The following is a 20,556-nucleotide window of genomic DNA, read 5'->3' as shown; positions in this document are numbered from 1 at the left end:
CTCAGGGAGAAAGCCCCAGGAGATGGGGAGATGGCTTGGCCAGCTGTGCTCAGCCCCCGCCCCAGGTCACAGAGGCCGGGCAGCTAACCCTTCTCCCTCCTTCCTCTCTCAACGCTCCCTCTACCTCAGGTTGCCCTTTGGTGGCCCATCCGGATGTTTTCACGAGGAGTAGACGCACGAAGACCCCTGCTTCCTACCTACTCTGAGTGAGCGATGGGGGGAGCGGGGGCCGCGCGGGGAGCTGGCCGACGGCCGGCCGGTGGCGGGGCGCGAGGGGCGGGGCGGTGTTCTCACTTCCCCTCCCCAACGGCCTGGGGTGCAGGTGCCGCGGGCCGAGCCCCGCCGGCGGGGCGGGCCCTGTGGACACGCCCTCGCGGCAAGTCCTCGCTGCCCGGCGGGAGGAAGCGCCAGAGCGGCGGCTGGTGCTGCGCGGAGCCGGGCGCCCCTCCCGTTCCGCGCCAGGGACGCCGCCGGGCCCGCTCCGGCCCCGGGCCCCGCGCGCAGCGAGCCGGGCACGGAGGACTGCGGCCGGCGGCATGGCAGCCTCAGGTGCGTAGGCCGGGCTCTCCTCAGCCTCCCCGCCGCGCGCCCTCTCGCCCGCCGCCTCTTGCCGTACGCTGTACCCTTTCGAATCCGGCTGCTTCCTCGGCGTAGCATCTGTGTTCTTTCTGTTCTTTCCTCTGTTCCTTGTCGCAAACTTCCCACCCCAACTTTCTCACGTTTCCCTTCCCAGCCTGTTGCGCGATTTTCTTCAGCCCCTGCCCGACCTTCCCCTGTCCCCCGTCTTCTAAGTCTCCTTTTCTCCCTCCAGCACTGGCCCGAGCTTCTGAGGGTCGATCTCCCTGTTGTACTAACTCTGTGAGCCGAGAGTCAAGTTTAAATTAGGTGGAGAGCCGACTTACCTCTCGGCCGGTGAAATGCTTCTCTTCGGGTCCCATCGGGCCAATAGGGGGAGCTCAGACAGTCCGAGGTTGGAGATGGGCCCTTGGGCCACCTTCCTATGCCAGCTTCCTCTACCCTCCTGGGCTTTGTTTTTGTCTAGAATTTCCATTGGACTCTAGGAACACCATTCCTTTAGCTTTACTTTTCTTATGTCCTTTGCAGAACTTTGGGAACTGGGGAGAGGTGGAGGTGACTGGGTAATCGACCCATCAAAAGGTGCCAAGAGTCTCTTCCCATTAGCCCTGGGTTCCCTTCTGGTTCATGGGCGTGTACACTTGGCAAGTCACTCACTCACTGAGATACAGGACAAACACGGCGATGATGATGAGAATAGAGACAATTAATGAGCACTAACTATACAATTTAATAGACAATGTGCACCTAAATATATCCTCAGTGGTGATCAGGACACCCTAATCTGTGCTCTCAAGGAGTTTATAGTCTGTGAAGGCAAGCAATAAGTAAACAGGGAATTACTAGATGAGAAGATTAGAGTTACCATGTTTGCAAATGGGTTTACTTGTATTTCCCCATCCCATCTTATGATGTTATAGTAGAGATAACATGTGGAAACAGGATGTAAAAGCTTCTTGAAAAATAAAATATAGTTGGCTGGGAGAAGGTGCTGTTCTTGGAGAAATTGTGGGCAGATGCTAGAATGAAGAGCCAGCTCTCCCCAGATCCCCTGAGCCTTCTAATGGTGCTTTGGAAGAAAAGGCCAGTGGAGACAGTTGTTAGATTTGGTGATGCAGGCTCATTATTTACGAGAAGTGGGAAGGTAGCTAACCTTAGCCTCCTGGCTCTCTACCTGGGCTCTGGAGGTTAGAAGAACCTGTACTGTGAATAAGGTAATAGTAGGTTCATAGTCCACACATTCTATTCGGAAGCCAATGCAGAGTTATCTAGAGGGAATCAATTCATTCAACAAATACGGGGCTTCCCTGGTGGTGCAGTGGTTAAGAATCTGCCTGCCAGTGCAGGGGACACGGGTTTGAGCCCTGGTTCGGGAAGATTCCACATGCCACGGAGCAACTAAGCCCGAGCACCACAACTACTGAGCCTGCGCTCTAGAGCCTGCGAGCCACAACTACTGAGCCTGCGTGCCACAAGTACTGAAGCCCACGTGCCTGGAGCCCGTGCTCCGCAACAAGAGAAGCCACCACAATGAGAAGCCCACGCACCGCAACTGAGAGTAGCCCCCGCTCGCCACAACTAGAGAAAGCCTGCACACGGCAACGAAGACCCGATGGAGCCAAAAATAAATAAATTAAAAAGCAGAAACAAACCAAATACAGTCACAGTTCTAGGTGTCAGGTGTATATTTAGTAAGTAAAACAGACATAAGCCATGACCCCATGGGGCTTATGCAGCAGTGGGGGAAGGCAGGCAATACAGTTAATAAGGAAAGTACACGATATGATAAGTGCAGTGGAAAAACAGTAAAGGGGTAAAGTGGGTTGGGGTTATACTTTTAAAGGAGGCAGCCAGATCAGGCCTCACAGAGAAAGGGGCATTGAGCAAAGACCTGAAGGAGGGCGGGGGAGGAGTCATGTCGGGGAAGAGTGCTCTAGTCAGGGGAACAATAAATGGGTGCACGTGATGTATTTATGGAACAGGGAGCAGGCCACAGTGGCCACAGTAGGTGGTTGATTGAGGAGAAGTAGGAGATAACGTCAGTGAAGCTTCCACCTCCTCCCATTGCTAGGAACAGGCCCTGGGCTGTTAAGTCCAGGAAACAGCATACTTTGGGCAGAGGAGGCAGAGAAAACCACCCTGGTCCAGTGTCCTATGTGCACCGCCCCCCAGTGGGCGTGGCCAAAGGGGCTAGAAGGGTGTGCTCCTATTCAGAAGGGAATTCACGCCTGGTGGCCAAACCTGGGGCTCTTTATGGGCTCTGTAGTGGCTTTGCAGATGTCTGTAACGGGTTAGAGCTGTCAAACCTGCTTGACATAAACGTCCTCTGTGGTGAGTCGCCACTCCAGGGGCTGCAAGTGGGAGTTGGGCCTCTGGAGTCCCCGGGACTCCCTGAGGTCTGGAAGTACCAGGACCCACGGTGGCAGGTCACAGTGGTGACAGTGGTGAGAGTGTCTCTTGCCAAAATGCTGTAGGCTCTGGAGTCATCCAGGCCACTCTTTGTGGTTTTCCTCTTCTTCTCTTCCTTTGCCTCTTTTTTCCCTTCCCCGTCCCCTCCCCTCCCCCTCCCCCTCTCCCCTCCCCCTCCCCCTCTCCCCTCCCCCTCCCCCTCTCCCCTCCCCCTCCCCCTCTCCCCTCCCCCTCCCCCTCTCCCCTCCCCCTCCCCCTCTCCCCTCCCCCTCCCCTCCCCTCCCCCTCCTCCCTCCCTCCTCCCCTCCCCCTTCCCTCCCCTCCCTCCCCCTTCCCTCCCCCTCCCCCTCCCCTGCCCTCCCCCTGCCCTCCCCTCCCCCTTCCCTCCCCTCCCTCCCCCTTCCCTCCCCCTCCCCCTCCCCCTGCCCTCCCCCTGCCCTCCCCTCCCCCTGCCCTCCCCCTCCCCTCCCCTCCCTCTCCCCTCCCCTCCCCCTCCTCCCTCCCTCCTCCCCTCCCCCTCCCTCCTCCCCCTCCCCCTCTCCCTCCTTCCCCTCCTTCATCTTTTTTTTTTTTTTTTTTTTGTGGTACGCTGGCCTCTCACTGCTGTGGCCTCTCCCGTTGCGGAGCACAGGCTCCAGACGCACAGGCTCAGCAGCCATGGCCCACAGGCCCAGCCGCTCCACAGCATGTGGTATCTTCCCGGACCAGGGCACAAACCCATATCCCCTGCATCGGCAGGCAGACTCTCAACCACTGTGCCACCAGGGAAGCCCTCATCTTCTTTTAAATAGTTTTATTGAGATGTATTTCGCATACCATACAATTCATCCATTAAAGTATACAATTCAGTGGTTTTTAGTATCCTCACAGGTATGTGCAACCATCATCACAGTCAATTTTAGAACATTTTCATCACCTCAAAAAGAAACTCCGTGTGCTTTAGCCATCACCCCCTCATTCCCTCCTTCTCCCTAGCCCTAAGTTCTACTTTCTGTCTCTGTAGATTTCCCTACTCTGGACTTTCATATAAGTGGGATCATATAGTATGTGACTAACTTCTTTTGTAGCATAATGTTTTCAGGGTTCAAATCCCCTTCCACTGAAGGGTAAGCATTAGTCTTTTGTTTTTTGAAAGGCGTATTTGCTTGTGGAAATCAAGGAGAATCTTGGCTCCCTGTCTTTGAAAGAACTTGGGAAGCAAGGTAAAATGAAATGGAATCAGCCTATCCTGGAATAGTCTCTAGGTTCCTGATGACGTCTCTTGTATTTACTCTTGAGAGAGGAGAGAGAAGCCATAAGTGATTTTCCCAAGTGGCCAAGCCTGGTTGAGTGAAAACCAGAATCCTTTCCTCCATGTGTCAGCCTCCAGGTATTTGAAGAAAGCTGTCATACCTTTTTCTGCCTGCTTTCTCCAAAGCTTCTCTTATCTCCAGATCCTTCTACCATTCCTGGATTTATTAGGACGAAAGGGCTTGAAGGGACCTTTAATTTTTTGTCATCTTAACTTCTGTGTGATCTTTGAGGTTCCTCAATACTCCTGCCAAGTCTCTAAACTTGAAACCTTCGGAGTCTGGAAGCTCCTCACATTAATTGTTTCCAGATCTCTCCCTATCCAAGTCACCTTCCCTATCTCACACCCCTCTTCAGTACGGTGCCCAGATTCAAACACGGGCTCCAGGATGGATGAACGGAGTGCCAGACTAAAAAGTGGTCTGGGCTGGGTAGATTGAGAAGCTCCCAAGCTCTTCTTCTCGGTTCTCTTCTCAGGTGGATTTTGAATCTTTTAAAGGAACTTCTCTTTTGGTCACTGTGTTTCTTACCACCACCATCACTCCCTGTTGCCACCAGCCAGCTCCTGCTTCTACTGTTATCCATTCCTTTCTCCTTCTATAGCCAAACCTGGTCTTTAAGCTCGACAAGGACAAAGACCCTTCCTTATTTCTGTCTAGGAGTTATGGACTCCTTGATGATTCATGTACTTCATTTCTCTAAATAAACAAACAAACAACAGTGGGAGGAATGATTTGGCACACGTGAAGAAGTGACTTATGGTTAAAGGAAGGGAATTCTCCTTGAAGAAAGGGGTGTCCCCACATATGAGAGATAGTCCCCGACAAAGCATTTAGTCCTGTGTTGTTACCCAGAGGGTTGTGGAGGGACTTTAACTGACACTTTGGACTTTTCTACAACTTCCCCAGCTTTCAGTTTCAGCAGCAGAGCAAAGTTCAGGAAGGTGATAGATTTTGTTGTCCTCATTTACATTGAGGAAAAATTTGTTTAGATATAGTGTATTGGTCTGAAGTCACACCTTGAGTTGGTGACCAAGTAGGTTGTGATATTAACTAGTCTGAGGTACTAACCACTTCCTTCTCAAGTACTGGCATACCTCGTTTTATTGCACTTGGCTTTATCGCGCTTTGCAGATACCACATTTTTTACAAATTGAAGGCTTGTGGCAACCCTTCATCGAGGAAGTCTATTGGCGCCATTTTTCCAACAGCATTTCCTCACTTCCTGTCTCTGTGTCACATTTTGGTAATTCTTGCAATATTTCAGACTTTTCCATTATTATTATGTTTGTTATGGTGATTTGTGATCAGTGACTTTTGACTATTGCAGAAGGGTTATGACTTGCTGAAGGCTCAGATGGTGGTTAGCCTTTTTTAGCAATAAAGTGTTTTTTATGTTTTTTTTTTTGTTTTTTTGTTTTTTTTTTTGTGGTACGTGGGCCTCTCACTGCTGTGGCCTCTCCCGTTGCGGAGCACAGGCTCTGGACGCACAGGCTCAGTGGCCATGGCTCACGGGCCCAGCTGCTCCGCAGCATGTGGGATCTTCCCGGACCGGGTCATGAACCCGTGTCCCCTGCATCGGCAGGCGGACTCTCAACCACTGCGCCACCAGGGAAGCCTAATAAAGTGTTTTTTAATTAAGGTATGTACAATTTTTTTTAAGACATAATGCTCTCACACAGTTAATAGACTACAGTATAGTGTAAACATAACTTTTATATGCACCCGGAAACCTGGAAATTTGGGTGACTTGCTTTTTAGTGATATTCACTTTGCTGGGGTTGTCTGGAACCGAACCTGCAATATCTCTGAGGTATGCCTGTACTTTTGCTCAAAGGGGGGTTGAATTTAACACTGGAACCTCAGGAATTAGACATTTTAAATAGATTTTCCATTTAGAAGAGGTTAAACCCGTAAGCACGTTTGATTTAAATTGTATTTTTAAACTTTTATTTTAGAGGTTTTAGATTTAAAGAAAAATTGGGAAGGTAATACAGAGAATTCTCATATATTGCACACCCAGTTTCCCCTATTATTAACCTTTAAACTTTCCTTGATGACTAGAGGTCTTTAATGAGCAGCAGGTATTGCAATGTGCTGTTAACAGAAGCCTACTGGAAGCCTATTGCGTCTCATATTAGTACTGAATTAGGGACTCCAAAAAGAGAGAAACTCCACATTTTTGTTTTATTTACTGTTTTAAAAGATTTGGTACTGTCATCCTGGGGGATATCAGAACTGGGTTGAGTTTACATTTTATATGTCATTGTTTTAACTTTGAATATGGTGATGGATGGGGGCAGGAAAGGGGGTTCATTTCATGATGTTTTCAGAACTGAGAAGCTCAGGTCTTGCCCCACTCCTGCCTCTGACCTTTTGGCCAGGAACCATTCAGCTAAATGTGGCCCAGGGATGGCATGTAATTGTGATAATCCACAACTTAGATGACTCCCGTTTGACAAAATTCCAAGCTTCCTTCTCTAAGTGGGAGGAAGGATCCCTATTGCATTGTAGATGTATGGCTACCTCTCTGTGCTCACCCCTTCCAAATCCCTTAGAATAATTCATTGAATTAGTGGGAGATGAGGACCCACAACAGTGGTAACCGTTATAAGAGCCAAGCATCTTTGAACTTTGATAATGGGAAGATAAGAGTAGTTGTTCATAAGATTCTTGACAGGATTCCTGATGGGAGGCAGCAGGTAGATTGGCAAGAGGACTGGATAAGGAACCAGGGGACAACCTGAGTTTCAGTCCTGTCTCTGCACTAATTTGCTGAGTGTGAATTTAAGCAAATTCCTTTATCTTCCCAGATGAAGTATTTCTTTTATCTGTAAATGAGGAGTTTGGGCCAAGTGATCCCCAAAAGACCTTTTTAATTCAGCACTTCTCTGAGGCTTTGGACTCTGTTTCTGGCACTTGTGCTTTATTAGAGGAAGAAGAAAGCCTATGTGACAGACCATATATGGCGAGAAGCACCTTATAAATGGTATTGTGTAGGTCAACATGTTAATTCAACCATGGTTACTTTTACATTAATGCATTATTTATATTAATGTGAGGATAATGACAGCAGCTACCAATTATTGAGGATTTACTACACGTCAAGCACTATGCTTAGTACTTTACATGAAATATCTAATTTAATTTTCACAAAACACTGATAAATATTGCCTTTATATTTCCGTTTACAGATGAATAAATGAGGTTTAGAAAATTTAAGCAACTTGCCCAAGGTTGCACAGCTAATACTTAAAGAGAGCCAAGATGCTAAGTCTGGCTGCCTGATTCCAGACCTGTGCTTGTAACCACTGTATTTGGGAAAGAGCTAGGTTCTGGGATCAAACTGCCTGAGTTCAAATTCTGACTCTGCCACTGGGGCTCTTGGGTAAATTACTTAACTTGCCATACCTCAATTTTCTCGTCTTCAAAATCAGGCTAATAGTAGTACCTACCTTAGAAAGTTGCTGTGATGATAAAATGAGTTTGGGAGGCAATAAGGTTGGACGAGTGTCTGGAACATAGTAAGCTCTATATAAGTGCTTGCAGTTGCTATCATCATCGTCATCCTCCTCCTATACTGCGTCAGCTGTGGGGAGAAGAGCATGCCAGCAGAAGCAATAGCTTATGCAAAGATCTGAAATGGCATGGTATGTTTGGGCAAAAGCAGGGAGTCTGGAATGGTTGGAACACAGACAGCAAGTGAGAAAGAAGTTAGACAGGTAGGCTGTAGGCAGACGGTGAAAGATTGCAGGTGCCAGGCTCCTCGTCTGGATGGTGTATCTTGCAGGTCATGGGAAGCCCTAGTAGGAGCAGGCGTGTTAACATGCTTCTGTGCCTCCTTCTTGCTCAGGGATGCTTGTAGGATGCGACATCCTCATCATTTACAGCTCGGATGCCGAGGAATGGTGCCAGTACCTCCAGGACCTTTTCCTGTCCAGTCGGCATGTCCATAGCCAGAAGATGCTGACTTACAGGCTGGGCCCCAAGACCTCCTTCTCAGCCGAGGACCTGAGCTTCTTTCTCCGCACACGCTGCATCGTGGTGCTGCTGTCTGCGGAGCTGGTGCAGTGCTTCTGCCAGCCGGCCCTGCTGCCCCTGCTGCAGAGAGCCTTCCATCCTCCACACCGCGTGGTGCGCCTGCTCTGCGGGGTGCAGGACAGCGAGGAGTTTCTGGACTTCTTTCCAGACTGGGCACACTGGCAGGAGCTCACCTGTGACGATGAGCCCGAGACTTACGTGGCAGCTGTGAGGAAGGCCATTTCTGAAGGTAAGGGTCTCTACTGCAGTACAGATATGCAAACCCAGGAAAGAGAGACCCATCCAAGTCCTAGACATTTCAGGGGAGACATTGTCGTGTTAACACTAGTCATTCCTATTACAAGCTGAACCTGGACCTCACTATGCTAAGAGCCCCAGTCATACTTACTGGTTTAGAGCAGCCTATTTCTGGTATGGGATAAGGATAGAGTAGGTCTCCTTGACCGCAGGAAAGAAAGATGACACTTTCCCATGGGGTTTTGTGCTAGGATAAGCTAGCCCTCCTTCTAGAATTTTCTGCACCTTGGGAGACATTGGACACAGGTTCCAGCCTAGAGGGCAGTGGGGGTGGGAGGCTGAGACTTAATTTGGTGAGGTGTGAGGAATACAACTGCCAACCTTCCTGCTTGCAAGCCATTTCCATTTTATCATCAGGTCACCTGAAAATTTTGGTTGAAAAGGTGTCGCTTTTGGATAACATGTTTATAGAGAAATACCTCCCTTCTCTATTTCCTGCCAGCCTAGTTTCTGTCTTTTGCCCTGTTCCTCCTTTTAAAGTGGGAAAATTCCGATCCTCCCTGGCGGGGCTAATGACTTCAGTGGCCCCAGGAAGTGTGACAATATGCTCTGATTAGCAGTAACGGAAGATGTGCTCTGGGATGGATGCATGTCACGGCTTTTCTTCCTCTTCTTGTTTTCTATTTTTGCCTCACTGTGGGCTATGAGCAGGCTATGTGTTTATCTTCTATTCTCTTGCCTTTGAGCTCTTATATACCTGATACCAGCAAAGAAGCCTGGAAAATTGTGGGGCGATGTAACTATGCTCAGTTATCCCTGGTTTGACTTGGGTATTAATTTGGCTCATCTGCCCTGTCTCATTTAATGAACTGAATCAAGAATTTACAAATTCTTAGCTCCCTAGGTGCTTTTATCCCAGGAATGCCTGCTCTAAACCAATAAATATTGGTGACCTAAATCAGATCACCTAACATAGTAATATCCCAGGTCATTTTGTAATATAAATGACTAGTGTGAGCATAGAAGATGTCTCACCTGAAATGCCTGGGACCTGGATTAGTAATTTTTCCAGGGTTTGCTTATCTTTACTTCGGAAGGACACGAGGATAGAAAAAGCACATAATTCATATTTGCATGATTGCCCTTCATTGCTTTGAGGGTTCTGCTGAAACTTACAGAGAAGTGAGATGCAACTAATTGTTTCTGAGGGTGAGCTTCTGTCACTGCTTAGGATGAGCTTGTGATCTGGTGGGCAGGCTGCTGTGACCCACCTGCCAATCATTCAGAGTACCATGGATGTATTGTCACTGTACTGGCATCTCATGCCGTGTGCGCTACCAGATTGTTCTTTAAAATACTACAGTGGTATTATTTTTAAAAATAGATGGTAAAAGGAATTCTTTGAATATCGTTTGGATGAATCCAATGTTCAGATGCCTAGGTAAGTTGATTGCTTATATTTTACTCTTCACTAATGACTCTGGCTCAGTGTGCTGTGAGACTTTAGCTTCAAGTGTTTCAGAAGGAATGAAGTGTTTCACAGTGGTGTTTCTGTTTTGAGAGCAAATAACCTCTCATCAGAAAGAGATTATTTTCATGGGAGATTAAAATAAGCTGCTTAGTGGAAAATCTCTGTAGTTCAGAATCAATGGATATGTAGGGACAAGTGGAATTATAGGAAAAAGAGTAGGAGGAAGGATGGCTTATGCCTCCAATATCATTTTCTTATCTGGTATTAGACTTGCGAATTTGGGGATTAGAGGTCTCTGTGTATGCCAGGATGGCTTGGGTTTGCTTTGGGAGTGTCCTGTTGGCCCAGTAATGTGGTGCTATTATCCCTGATTTTTGTGCTGAACAAGCTTTCTTAACAAACCCAAGACTCAAGGTCTGGCATTGTAGCAAAAATGAGTAGTGACACTCTATTCCCTGGCTCTGCTGCTTACTAGGTGCCCAATATTAGGCAATTTATGTAGGCTCTTTGAATTTCAGTTTCCTTCTCTGTAAGAGGTGGGATTAGACTTCATCTAAGACACTTTCCACGGCTGATAACCTAGAGTCCCCTAGACCAGAGAGTCTCAGACATTTTTGAAGCCTCACCTTCTTGCCCTATTTCATACCTGCTTTGACTCCTGGGAAGTTTAGGGCTAAAACAGTGTTTAAGGACAGTATTATCCCTACACTAGGCTTCTGGTATGATTATGTCCTTGGTTACAGTCTCTACAACTTGCGATTATTCATTTTGATATCCCTCTTGTACACATGAGGTTTTCCTAAGACACTTCAAAATAAAAGCAAAAAATAAAAATTTCATACACCCCACTATACAAGCTGCTCCAGTACTATGAGAAATAAATACATGAAACTTGTTTCTTTGACTTTCTCTGTTAAAAAAAATTCCACTGGGAAATGTAATGGAAAATTGATAATGGGAATGAGCTAATGGTAGGGACAGTGATTGTGGGGTTACTGATTGTGGGGCTATCGAAAGCTACAGGGAGATAAATTTCAGGCATCTTTTTAACAATTAGAGCATGCAAAGATGGGATGGGTAGCCTTTGGAGGTGATGAGTTCCACATCACTGGGAGTGTGCAAGCAGAGACTGCATGTGTGGCTTAAAAGGAATTCAGCTTTGGAACCATGATTGGACCATGTGACCTTCACAACCTTTTGATCATAAAATTCCCTTACCTGAAGCTTCTCTTTTTTCCGCTCGGAAAACATTTCTATTCTAAATTCAGTCTTCCTCCTTCACCAGATCTCCCTGGGGTTTCTAACTCCCAACTGAAGAAATATTGGTCATGTTTCTACTATGACCCCAGCAGACAATAGCAGGAAAAAAGACTTCAATTCATAATCTATGTAACCCTTGAAAATAGTAATGTGCCCAGAATATTTGTATTTTTTTTCTCAATTTTAAGACAGTTTGTGAGAAAACATGATGAAATAAAATTTATATTTTAAGGCAGGATAAGAAAAAATTAAACATAAAATTCTCTCTTTGTGTTTGTTTGGACCTCCTCCCTCCCTCCCTAATGTGCAGGGTGCATCCGCATTACACATTAACCAGAGCTCCTCAAAGATGGGAGTGCCTGCTCAACCATAAACATCAATTTTTTTTCTTTCTTCTGACACTAGCAGTGTAACTTCTTAAAAGAATGGTGTTCTTTCCCAGCCCTGTAGGGGGTCACGGTGACTTGCTGCTCGCTTTGTATGTGCCTACCTGGGCCATTTATCCTTGGTGAACTTTATGTAAAGTATCAGTATGTCATGTTGATGTATGATCCTTTGTTTCAGAAATGTATCTGACTGTGCCTTCAACTTCTAACAGGCAGAACAGTTCTCAGAGTTTTCTCTGAGAATCTGCTTCCTGGGATATAATCCTCAGTATGGCTCAGATAAAATTCCCTTTTTGTCTTCTTAAGTTGATAATTAATTGAATTTTTGTCAACAAATATTACTATTTAATAAGATATTCATTGAGACCATTTAAAATTTAGGATAAATTTTATTTATTTTTATTTTTTGTGGTACGCGGGCCTCTCACTGTTGTGGCCTCTCCCGTTGTGGGGCACAGGCTCCGGACGCGCAGGCTCAGCGGCCATGGCTCATGGGCCTAGCCGCTCCGCGGCATGTGGGATCTTCCCAGACTGGGGCACGAACCCGTGTCCCCTGCATCGACAGGCGGACTCTCAACCACTGCGGCACCAGGGAAGCCCTAGGCTAAATTTTAGACCATTTAAAATTTAAAATAAGGCTTAAAGATCAAAAGCTTTAGAAAGTAGAGCTGGTGATGGAGGTAATTATTCCAGAAACTTGGATTGAATGTGGTTACAGGCAGTTAATTACACTTTCTCTTGCTGCTGTGTTATCTAAATAAGTATCAATACTTATCAAACTTTAATGTGGGCAGGAGGACCTGGGATTCTTGTCAATATGCAGATTCTGCCTCCATAGGTCTGGTTAGGACCCAAGATTCTGCATTTCTAACAAGCATCCAGGTGATGCTGATGCTGCTGGTCAGGGGTCCACTGAAAACTGAGCTAAGGTCTAAGCCACCCTTCCTTTGTCACGTCAATTGTCATATATCTCTGTTATGCCTGGACCATTTTCTCAAATCTCTACTTCTTCTGGAAATGAAGGCACCATCACATAAGGGTGACTCCTGGACCAGTGTTTAGGTATAAAATTAGACCAGCGTTTGATGCTTAGGCCAGTAGACTTCAGGGTAGGGCTCCTGAGTTTTCTTCCTGGTCCCCAACACATAGATTCAACGTGTTAGCTCTGACAGCTTTAAACCTCTCAGTTTTCCAGATGTAAGTGGTCCTGACATTGGAGTGGGGGTATACTTCCATCACGATCCTCACTGCTTCTTCATTTAATAGGACCATTGATCATAATTACTATGCCACTAAAAAATGTTTTGGAGGTTTTATTTTATTTCCCATCCCCTCTCTCCAAATTTGTCAGCCACCTTAAAATTGAGCAAACGTTTTAATTAAGAGTCTTCAGTGTGTTGGAGCAGCCAGTTTATTTTCCAGGATCTTCATCTATAAAGTGATGGGGTTGGACCAGATGATTTGGAAGGTTTCTTCCAGCCCCCCAGCGCTGTAATATATCATTATAAGTTTTCTAAATAGATGGCAAATTACCCAGAACCTTTTAAGTGGTTCAGTTTAGTTCCAAAATGTCTGCAGGGATATATACCCAGTGCATAGAAGACTGTACTATTGTTCTGAATTTTTTGGACTTGTTAGGTGATTATTTTAAAATAAGGAAGTGAGAAAAACCCAGGTACAGCACAGAAATTATTTCCTCTTTTTACTGGTGCTCTATTCTTTGCTGCAAATCTCACTGGAATATAAAAATAGATTCTGTTGGTCTGTGCGGGTGAGGACTTGGTGGGTAACGTTGAGTTTTATTTCAAAAGTTCTCATAATTTTGTGTGTCCACGCATGCGTGTGTATGTTTGTTGTGTTGAGGGTGAAGGGAAGCAGTGAACCCAATTCTTCTAGTATTTTTCAGGATTACATTGGAGATCTTGTCTGCTTCTTTATATGTGTTTTCTCTTTATGCACCCCCCAATCCTTCCTCATGCCCTTTGTGCTTCAGCAGTGTTGATGGTACCCACAATTATAATGTATTTTGCCTTTTGTTTACATGGGGAAAATTTAGAGGTCTTCCTTTCTTGATATTAATGTTCTAATCTGAATGTTAAACTGGAGTTTAAAAGGAAAACAGTTGGGATACAGGTGCTTTTAGCTAGTCTAACAGATTCCAAAATCTTCACCCAGTTTTAAAAAGGAACATTTTTTTCTGAAATAAAGTACTGTTGACCCTTGAACCACGTGTGGGTTAGGGGCGCCGACTCCCCTGCCCCCACCTGTGCAGGCAAAAATCTTCGAGTCATCCCTCGGTGTTGGCAGGGGATTGGTGCCAGGACCCAAGTAGGACACCAAAATCTACAGATGCTCAAGTCCCACACAGGCCCTCGGTATCCGCGGTTCTGCATTCGCAGATTCAGCCAACTGCGGATCATGTAGTTGATCATTTTTACTGAAAAAAATCTGTGTATGACTTGTCAGCGCAGTTAAACCCATGTTGTTCAAAGGTCAACTGTAATACATGTTTTATCATAATGTTAAAAAAAAGGAAAATGGAAAAATGCCTGTAGGCTCTTTCTAATTTAAAAAAAATAATGTTGCAGTAAACCTTCGCACAGCTTTGTGCCTAAATCTTTGTGAATCTCTGTTGATTTCCTCCCAGCCAATCTCTGCAGAGCTCCCAGAGATGGTGTTGCACACCTGCTCTGTGCATCTCCCCACCCTCCCCATGTAACCTGAATTCATGACCCCTTACTGTGGGTTTTTTGTTGTTGCAGTTTATTTAATTATTTTGCTTTCCCTTTATGCCTAAGTCAGTTATTTACATTTTCTCTTGCAAAGATACTCATATGGGGAACTGCCCTGCACCCCTCCTTCCCCTAATGGAAAGAGCTAATACTAAGGTGACTGCTCTGACAGTTACCCTGTGTCATGCACTGGGCACTTCATGGGTGTTTATTCCCCTCACAACCCTGAGTGGGTAGATTGTTTTACCCCCACTTCACAGATGAGAAAACTGAGGTTCAGAAAGGTTAAATGACTTGCATGAGGACTGGGAATAGCTCACATTGGAACATAGGGCCTTCAGACTCCTTCTCTGCTTTGCCTTGCTTATATCTAAGCCTCTTCCCCACACCCTCTTCTTACACGTGAGGACAAGAAGCATGAAGAAAGCCTGTGAAAGAGAAAGGATTAAGGACAATGAAGCTTCCTTGAGTTCTCTAGACCACAGGTTCCCAAGTCAGACTGGGCATTGGCACTGCCCCTGCACTTTGTTTAAAATGCAGGTGCCTCAGCCCCACCCTAGACGTACTGAGCCAGAATTTCAGCGGTTGGTTTGGGGAATATGAATTTCAAAAAGCCTCCAATGTGGCTTATGCTCTGCAGCCATGTTCTGGAAGCTCTGCTCCATGCCTGCTGCCCTGTCCCTTGGTTTTCTGGTTAGAGGAGCTGGCAGCAACTCAGGCCTTGTGGGCTGTCACAGGGCAGGTCACGGGGCAGTGTTCCCAGGGGCTCAGGGCTTGGCCATGTCACAGCTCACTTCCACGTCACAGGCAGCAGCTCTTAGAGAGGGGAAGAGTGACAGACCTTCCCAGCAAAGGGGAAGTCACCATGCCCTCCTTGCTCTCTTTGGTGTGGCGGCCTCGGCGGTGGTAAGTCATTGATGGCTTCTGGGCTTCTGTGGTGTCTTGCAGAGACTGAGGGGAGAATCTGAACTTGGGCCTCTTGAAATTGACTATTTTTGTTCTGCTGTCCTCCTGCCTTGTGGCCTTGGGTTGTTGGGTCTGCTCTCTCTCCGCTGTGGGTTAGTCCACGCGTAAGGCTCCTCCTTAAATGCCCCTTGCAGAAGAATACTTTCTTCGTACAATCTTCCTTTTGAAATAATCTTTGATTTGGAGAAGAAGATGCCCAGCTGGGATGGTAAAATCTGTCCCAGTGTCACTAAAAGCTACAGCATGTCCAAGGGTCCTTTGGATATCCCTTGCCAGGTACCCTGACCGCCTTGTAGAACAAGATACTTTCTTCTAGCTACACCTGAAACACTTAACGAGGACTAATGCCCATGATAGATTTGTGCACACAGAACTTTTCCCCTGAGGCCTCCGAGTCCCCTAGGATTATGAATCTCCCACAAAGCTGTGAACCTCGTCAGCCACCCAGAGGCAGCCTTCTGCTCCCAGTTGTTAGACTTTCTGTGGTCCCTCAAGGAAAATATCTGCAAGTCACCTTGTCAACTGTGGTTGGTGAGATGCAGTGAAAAGGGAGTGATGAATGCTGAAGTTTCCACTAGTGTGAGAATCTCAAGTTTGCACCTGTTTTTGTCTAAACTTTCTAACACAGCTGGAATGGAAATATCAGATATAGGAATTTTATCGGTTAGTTTCTTACCCTGCTGTTTCTGTAGTTTCTGCATCTCACTTCTGGGACTATGCTAGAGGAGGATACTAGAACTTTGGAGCAACCTGACATCTGTTTTACCCCTTCAAAGCCCTTTTGCAAACACTATCTCATTTGGTCCATGCTATTTTCCTATAAGGCAGACATTATTATTATCATCACCATTTTAAAGATGAGGAAGACAAGGCCTGGCAGGTTCACACAGCTGCTTTTCCATTAGAGCTGGGATTGGGGGAAGGGCCTCTTGCCTTGTTGTTCAAGACCTGCTACTGCCTTATCTAGATATCACAGTGAGCCTTCCATTCTCAAGGCCCTGTGCTGGGTGCTGGAATAGAGCAGGGAAGACAGATCTAGTCACTGCTATAATAGCATCTATGTTCTAGACCAGCACTTCCAAAAAATGTATAATGTGAGCCACATGTGAAATTTAAAGTTTTCTAGTAGCTGCAGTAAAAAAAATAAAATAAAATGAAACAGGTGAATTAATAATCTGGTTTACTTAACCCAATATATGTAAAATTTTAACATATAATCAATGTAAAATTATTAATGAAATATTTTATATCCTTTTCCTCATACTAAGTCTTTGAAATCTAGTGTGTATTTTACACATAGAGCGTACATTTTAAATGTTCAATAGCCACGTGTGGCCAGTGGCTACAACATTGGACAGTATAGATCAAGAAGGATGCTTACTTCTCAGAGAATTGGGACCATATCTGTTAAAAGTTTAATACATTAAATGTCATATGTGTTTTTTAAAATGCCTGTCCTGGTTTTTTATTCATTTATTCACTTAGTCATTCAGAAAGTATTGAATGAGTATCTGCCAGGTGCTGGTCTGTAGGGAATACCTCTTCATCTTTTTCTTTCCTTTCCTCTCTGATCTCCTCTTTCTTGCTTTTATTCCTCATTCCTCCCCTTTCTTTGTCTCTTTCTATATTTTGTTAGCTGTTTAGCTATGTTCCCAGGCTCCAGAAATACAGTGCCAGGTAAGACAAAATTACCTTTGATTAACAACAGGGTTTCTGTCCTTGGAATAACCAGTTTATCATCTGAACTAGTGAGACTGAGCTCCTGGCAACCTATGTGAAGGCAGAATCAAACCAGGGTGCTTCTATCTATCTACCTACCTATCGATCTAAAATTTAAAAGTATGTATATAGCAGCATTTATATATATTTATTTATATTTATGCTGGTGTATATATATATTTTTTATACTGGTTTATGAATTCTTTTCCTGGAAGGATACACAAGAAATTGTTGATAGTGGTTGCCTTTGGGTGGATGGTGGACATTTTGAACTTTTTGTTTTAGACATTTCTCCAAGTGTTTTAATTTTTCTACCATGTTAATTTTTGTTCTCAGGGATTTTAGAAGAGAAAACTGATGGGGTCATGGGGATTTTATGGATCTAGAGGAAGGAGTTGGGCTTACACCAGCTAATCCAAGTAGTTTGAGCTTCGGGTTAAGTTCCACAAGGAACAAGGAGTTGTACAAACTCCTTGGCCTTTTTCTCAGCTTCATTAGATTGATTTTCTGGGTAAGGGGAAGTGACGTTGGTTTGTGTTATTGCTGTAATGTCTGTACCATCACTCACTCTGTGTGGGCTATGCCTGAAAAGAGGGAACAGCTACTTATCCTTGAGTCATATTCTTACTCTTGTCAAATGGAATTTGACTCTTGTGGAATTTAGATTGATGTCTTCTTAGGTTACTACAGTCTTTATTACAAGAAGTAAGAGAATGTGGGTGTATTTCACAGACTCTGACACTAACAGGCTGTGCCACCTTGGACAAGTCACCTGGCCACCCTGGACCTATTCTTATCTTCATTAAAATGCTGGGAGGAGCACAAGTTGACATCTCAGACCTTTGCAGCCATGAAATTCCATGATTCCAACCATGTGTGATTTTAAATATCTTACATTTCATTGCTGGTTCTCAATCTGATATTTTTCAAAATCCCATCAAGGTAATGGGACTTTTTCAGCTAAAAAGTTATCCTTTGCAAGAGAATTTTAAACAGAACCTGAAATGACATAATAATAGCTTTCTGTTTATGGACATTAGCCCAAGTTCAGTCTTAGGAGGACATAACAATATGCCATTATCTGTGTGGGAATGAAAGAACGCATGTATTTAACATTTTATACATATATATATATATAGTTTATTATGGTGTACATGTAGATATATGAATGTGGGCTCATAGGAAGATAATGGGGACAATGGAAATGGGAGCAAATATGCATGACAGAATGGGTCTGTTAATTTCCCTGTTTTTGCAGGATGTTTTGACAGCTTTTCAGTTTAGTTTCCACCGCCATTCACATGACTGAGAGTGTGTCTGAGATGGCTGAAGAAATAGGATGATTTATGCTGTAAATGACTCTTTATCTGCTCACTGGAGAAGTTATTGAAACCATGGTAGCCTTGTCATATAGACTGCTGGGCAGAAAACTTCCTCATTTAGCCAGTTTGGTAAAATGTAGATGTAAGCAGTGGTGAGTTGGTTTTCCACGACACAGAAAAACGAACAAAATCAATAATTGATAAACTTGCCTTTCCTGTAGGGGAAAAAGCATTTGGAGACTACTTTATTTTCACTGTGTTTACGTTTTTAAAGAAAATGCTGGTTTCCACTGACAAGTGTTTTGTGCCCAGTACATGGTGGATGGATGGATGACTGGATGGGTGTGTGCAACCATGGATTGTTGTCCACTTTCCTTACTCTTGAGCCCATTTTGAATGTCCTAGTTGGAGAAAAAGATATCCTTCCCATGAGTATCCTTAGGGAGCCTGTGCTGCTGGTGCCTTTTGGATCATCAGCTGTTACCATGGAGCAGGTTTGTCTTGTGGTCACGTAGTCAGGATGTGTCTAAACAGAAACTGACTGATTGAGAGCAACACAGGGTCTATCGAGTGCACCGTCTTTGCTCTGTTCATACTTAAAAATGTACCAGATATGACAACCCATCCCAGAAAAGAACCAGGTATGCCATTACAGAGGCTAGTTAATAATTTGAATGGTTAACTCCATGGGGTGCATGTGGATCATTAGTAGCAGAAATTAAATTTGATGTGTCCTTTTGAAGGAGAGCATTAAAGTGAAGAAATCTGAAATGATCAGAGGAGACCTCTAGAATTGGCTTAGTCATTTTGGAAATTCCTTGGTAGGTTTTTTTTCTGGGTTTGTATCTTCTACATATGTGTATCTTCCTTATCACTCTTACAAGGTTAGACCCATACTAGCCTTTAATTTAAAAGAATACTGGTTTAATGTGCGTATTTTATCTGCCAAGTCGCCAGTTTCACAACAGATTGTTGGCTCACTCTCTAACACCTGATAATACAGGAAATAGAGGGGAGGCTGACGATGAAATGAAAATGCTCTACTTTTAAATTGGACGAAAATAAGTTTTCTTTTACGTATACAGCTAATGTTTGAGGCTGTAGCTATTGTTAAGGCTTGCAGTGGGATAGACATTCATCAAAACTAGCAGATAGGAGAATATTAGCGTTAGCTGTTGACTTTTCTTTTTTTTTTTTGAGCGTGTAAAATGTGGGAAAACATTTCTGTTGCAGGATATGGCATTTAGCATCCTAAGTGGAGTTGTAACCTGAAAAGAAAACTGGGTTCACCCCTTGGTGGGTATTGAGCTAGAAGACACAACCTAGCCAAAGATCGAGAGAAGGACTGATTATTACTTGCAGCAAGTAAGGAGAACTCCGGGCGCTTTCCCGAAGCAGCGTCTTCCTGAACAGCAAAATTGGGGAAGTTTTAAGCTAAGGGTATATGCATATTCATGAAGGGGCTGGAGCAGAGGAGAATTAAGCATAGAATTGGGGCAGAGGTGGACAGAGTCCAAGCTTTAGTTGATTGAAGTCGGGAGGGTCAACTTCATCATTCCATCCTCCACCTGGGTGGGGGCCTTAGTTCCCGTAGAACTCAAAGATATATTATTATGTATATCCCTTGAGGAGGAACTAGGACTCTGCTTTATTACTGCACTATTGTTTGACTGCCTTCTCTCTGTTTCTGCATTTGTTTGTTTCCTTAAGATGTAGATTACTGGGAATTCCCTGGTGGTCCAGTGGTCCCACTTTCACTGCTGCGGCCTCGGGTTCAATCCCTGGTTGCGGAACTAAGATCCTGTAAGCCACACAGCCAGCCAAAAAAAAAGATCATCAATTACTGAGACCTGTTCAAGGGCAAGCATTGTGGCCAGGCTTAGATCACAAAATGGCTTAGGCCAAAATGGCTTCTCTTAAATCAAGAAAGTAATTTTTGTTTCTCTTTCCAGGGACCCTCTAACCTATCTGCTTACAGAGTCAACTGTTATTGTTCTGAAACAGGTCCCCCTTTTCATTTTCCAAAACTTTCTGAATATCATCTCCCAAAGCCTCGGTTTCTTGCTAGAGAAGGTCTCCAACTGTGATTATAAAGCATTTTCATGTTAGAAGTTTTTCAGGAAAAATGTAATGCTGAAATAATCATAC

At 44.8% G+C, this 20,556-nt stretch overlaps 1 protein-coding gene across 1 annotated transcript in view; it reads left to right on the top strand.

Moving 5' to 3' along the window:
* The first annotated feature begins 380 nt into the window (after nt 1–380).
* Nucleotides 381–20,556, top strand: part of PIK3AP1 (phosphoinositide-3-kinase adaptor protein 1) — a 113,057-nt gene continuing 92,881 nt past the window's right edge. The window contains exons 1-2 of the mRNA XM_032607781.1: nt 381–549; nt 8,128–8,544. Of these exons, the coding sequence (XP_032463672.1) occupies nt 537–549; nt 8,128–8,544 (430 nt within the window). The 5' untranslated portion in view covers nt 381–536. The remainder of the gene's footprint in view (nt 550–8,127; nt 8,545–20,556) is intronic.

Source organism: Phocoena sinus, chromosome 16 (assembly GCF_008692025.1).
Source record: "Phocoena sinus isolate mPhoSin1 chromosome 16, mPhoSin1.pri, whole genome shotgun sequence".
In the NCBI taxonomy this organism is placed as follows: Eukaryota; Metazoa; Chordata; class Mammalia; order Artiodactyla; family Phocoenidae; genus Phocoena; species Phocoena sinus.
Note: the sequence above shows the minus strand (reverse complement) of the source record. Positions and strands in the feature narration are given on the sequence as shown.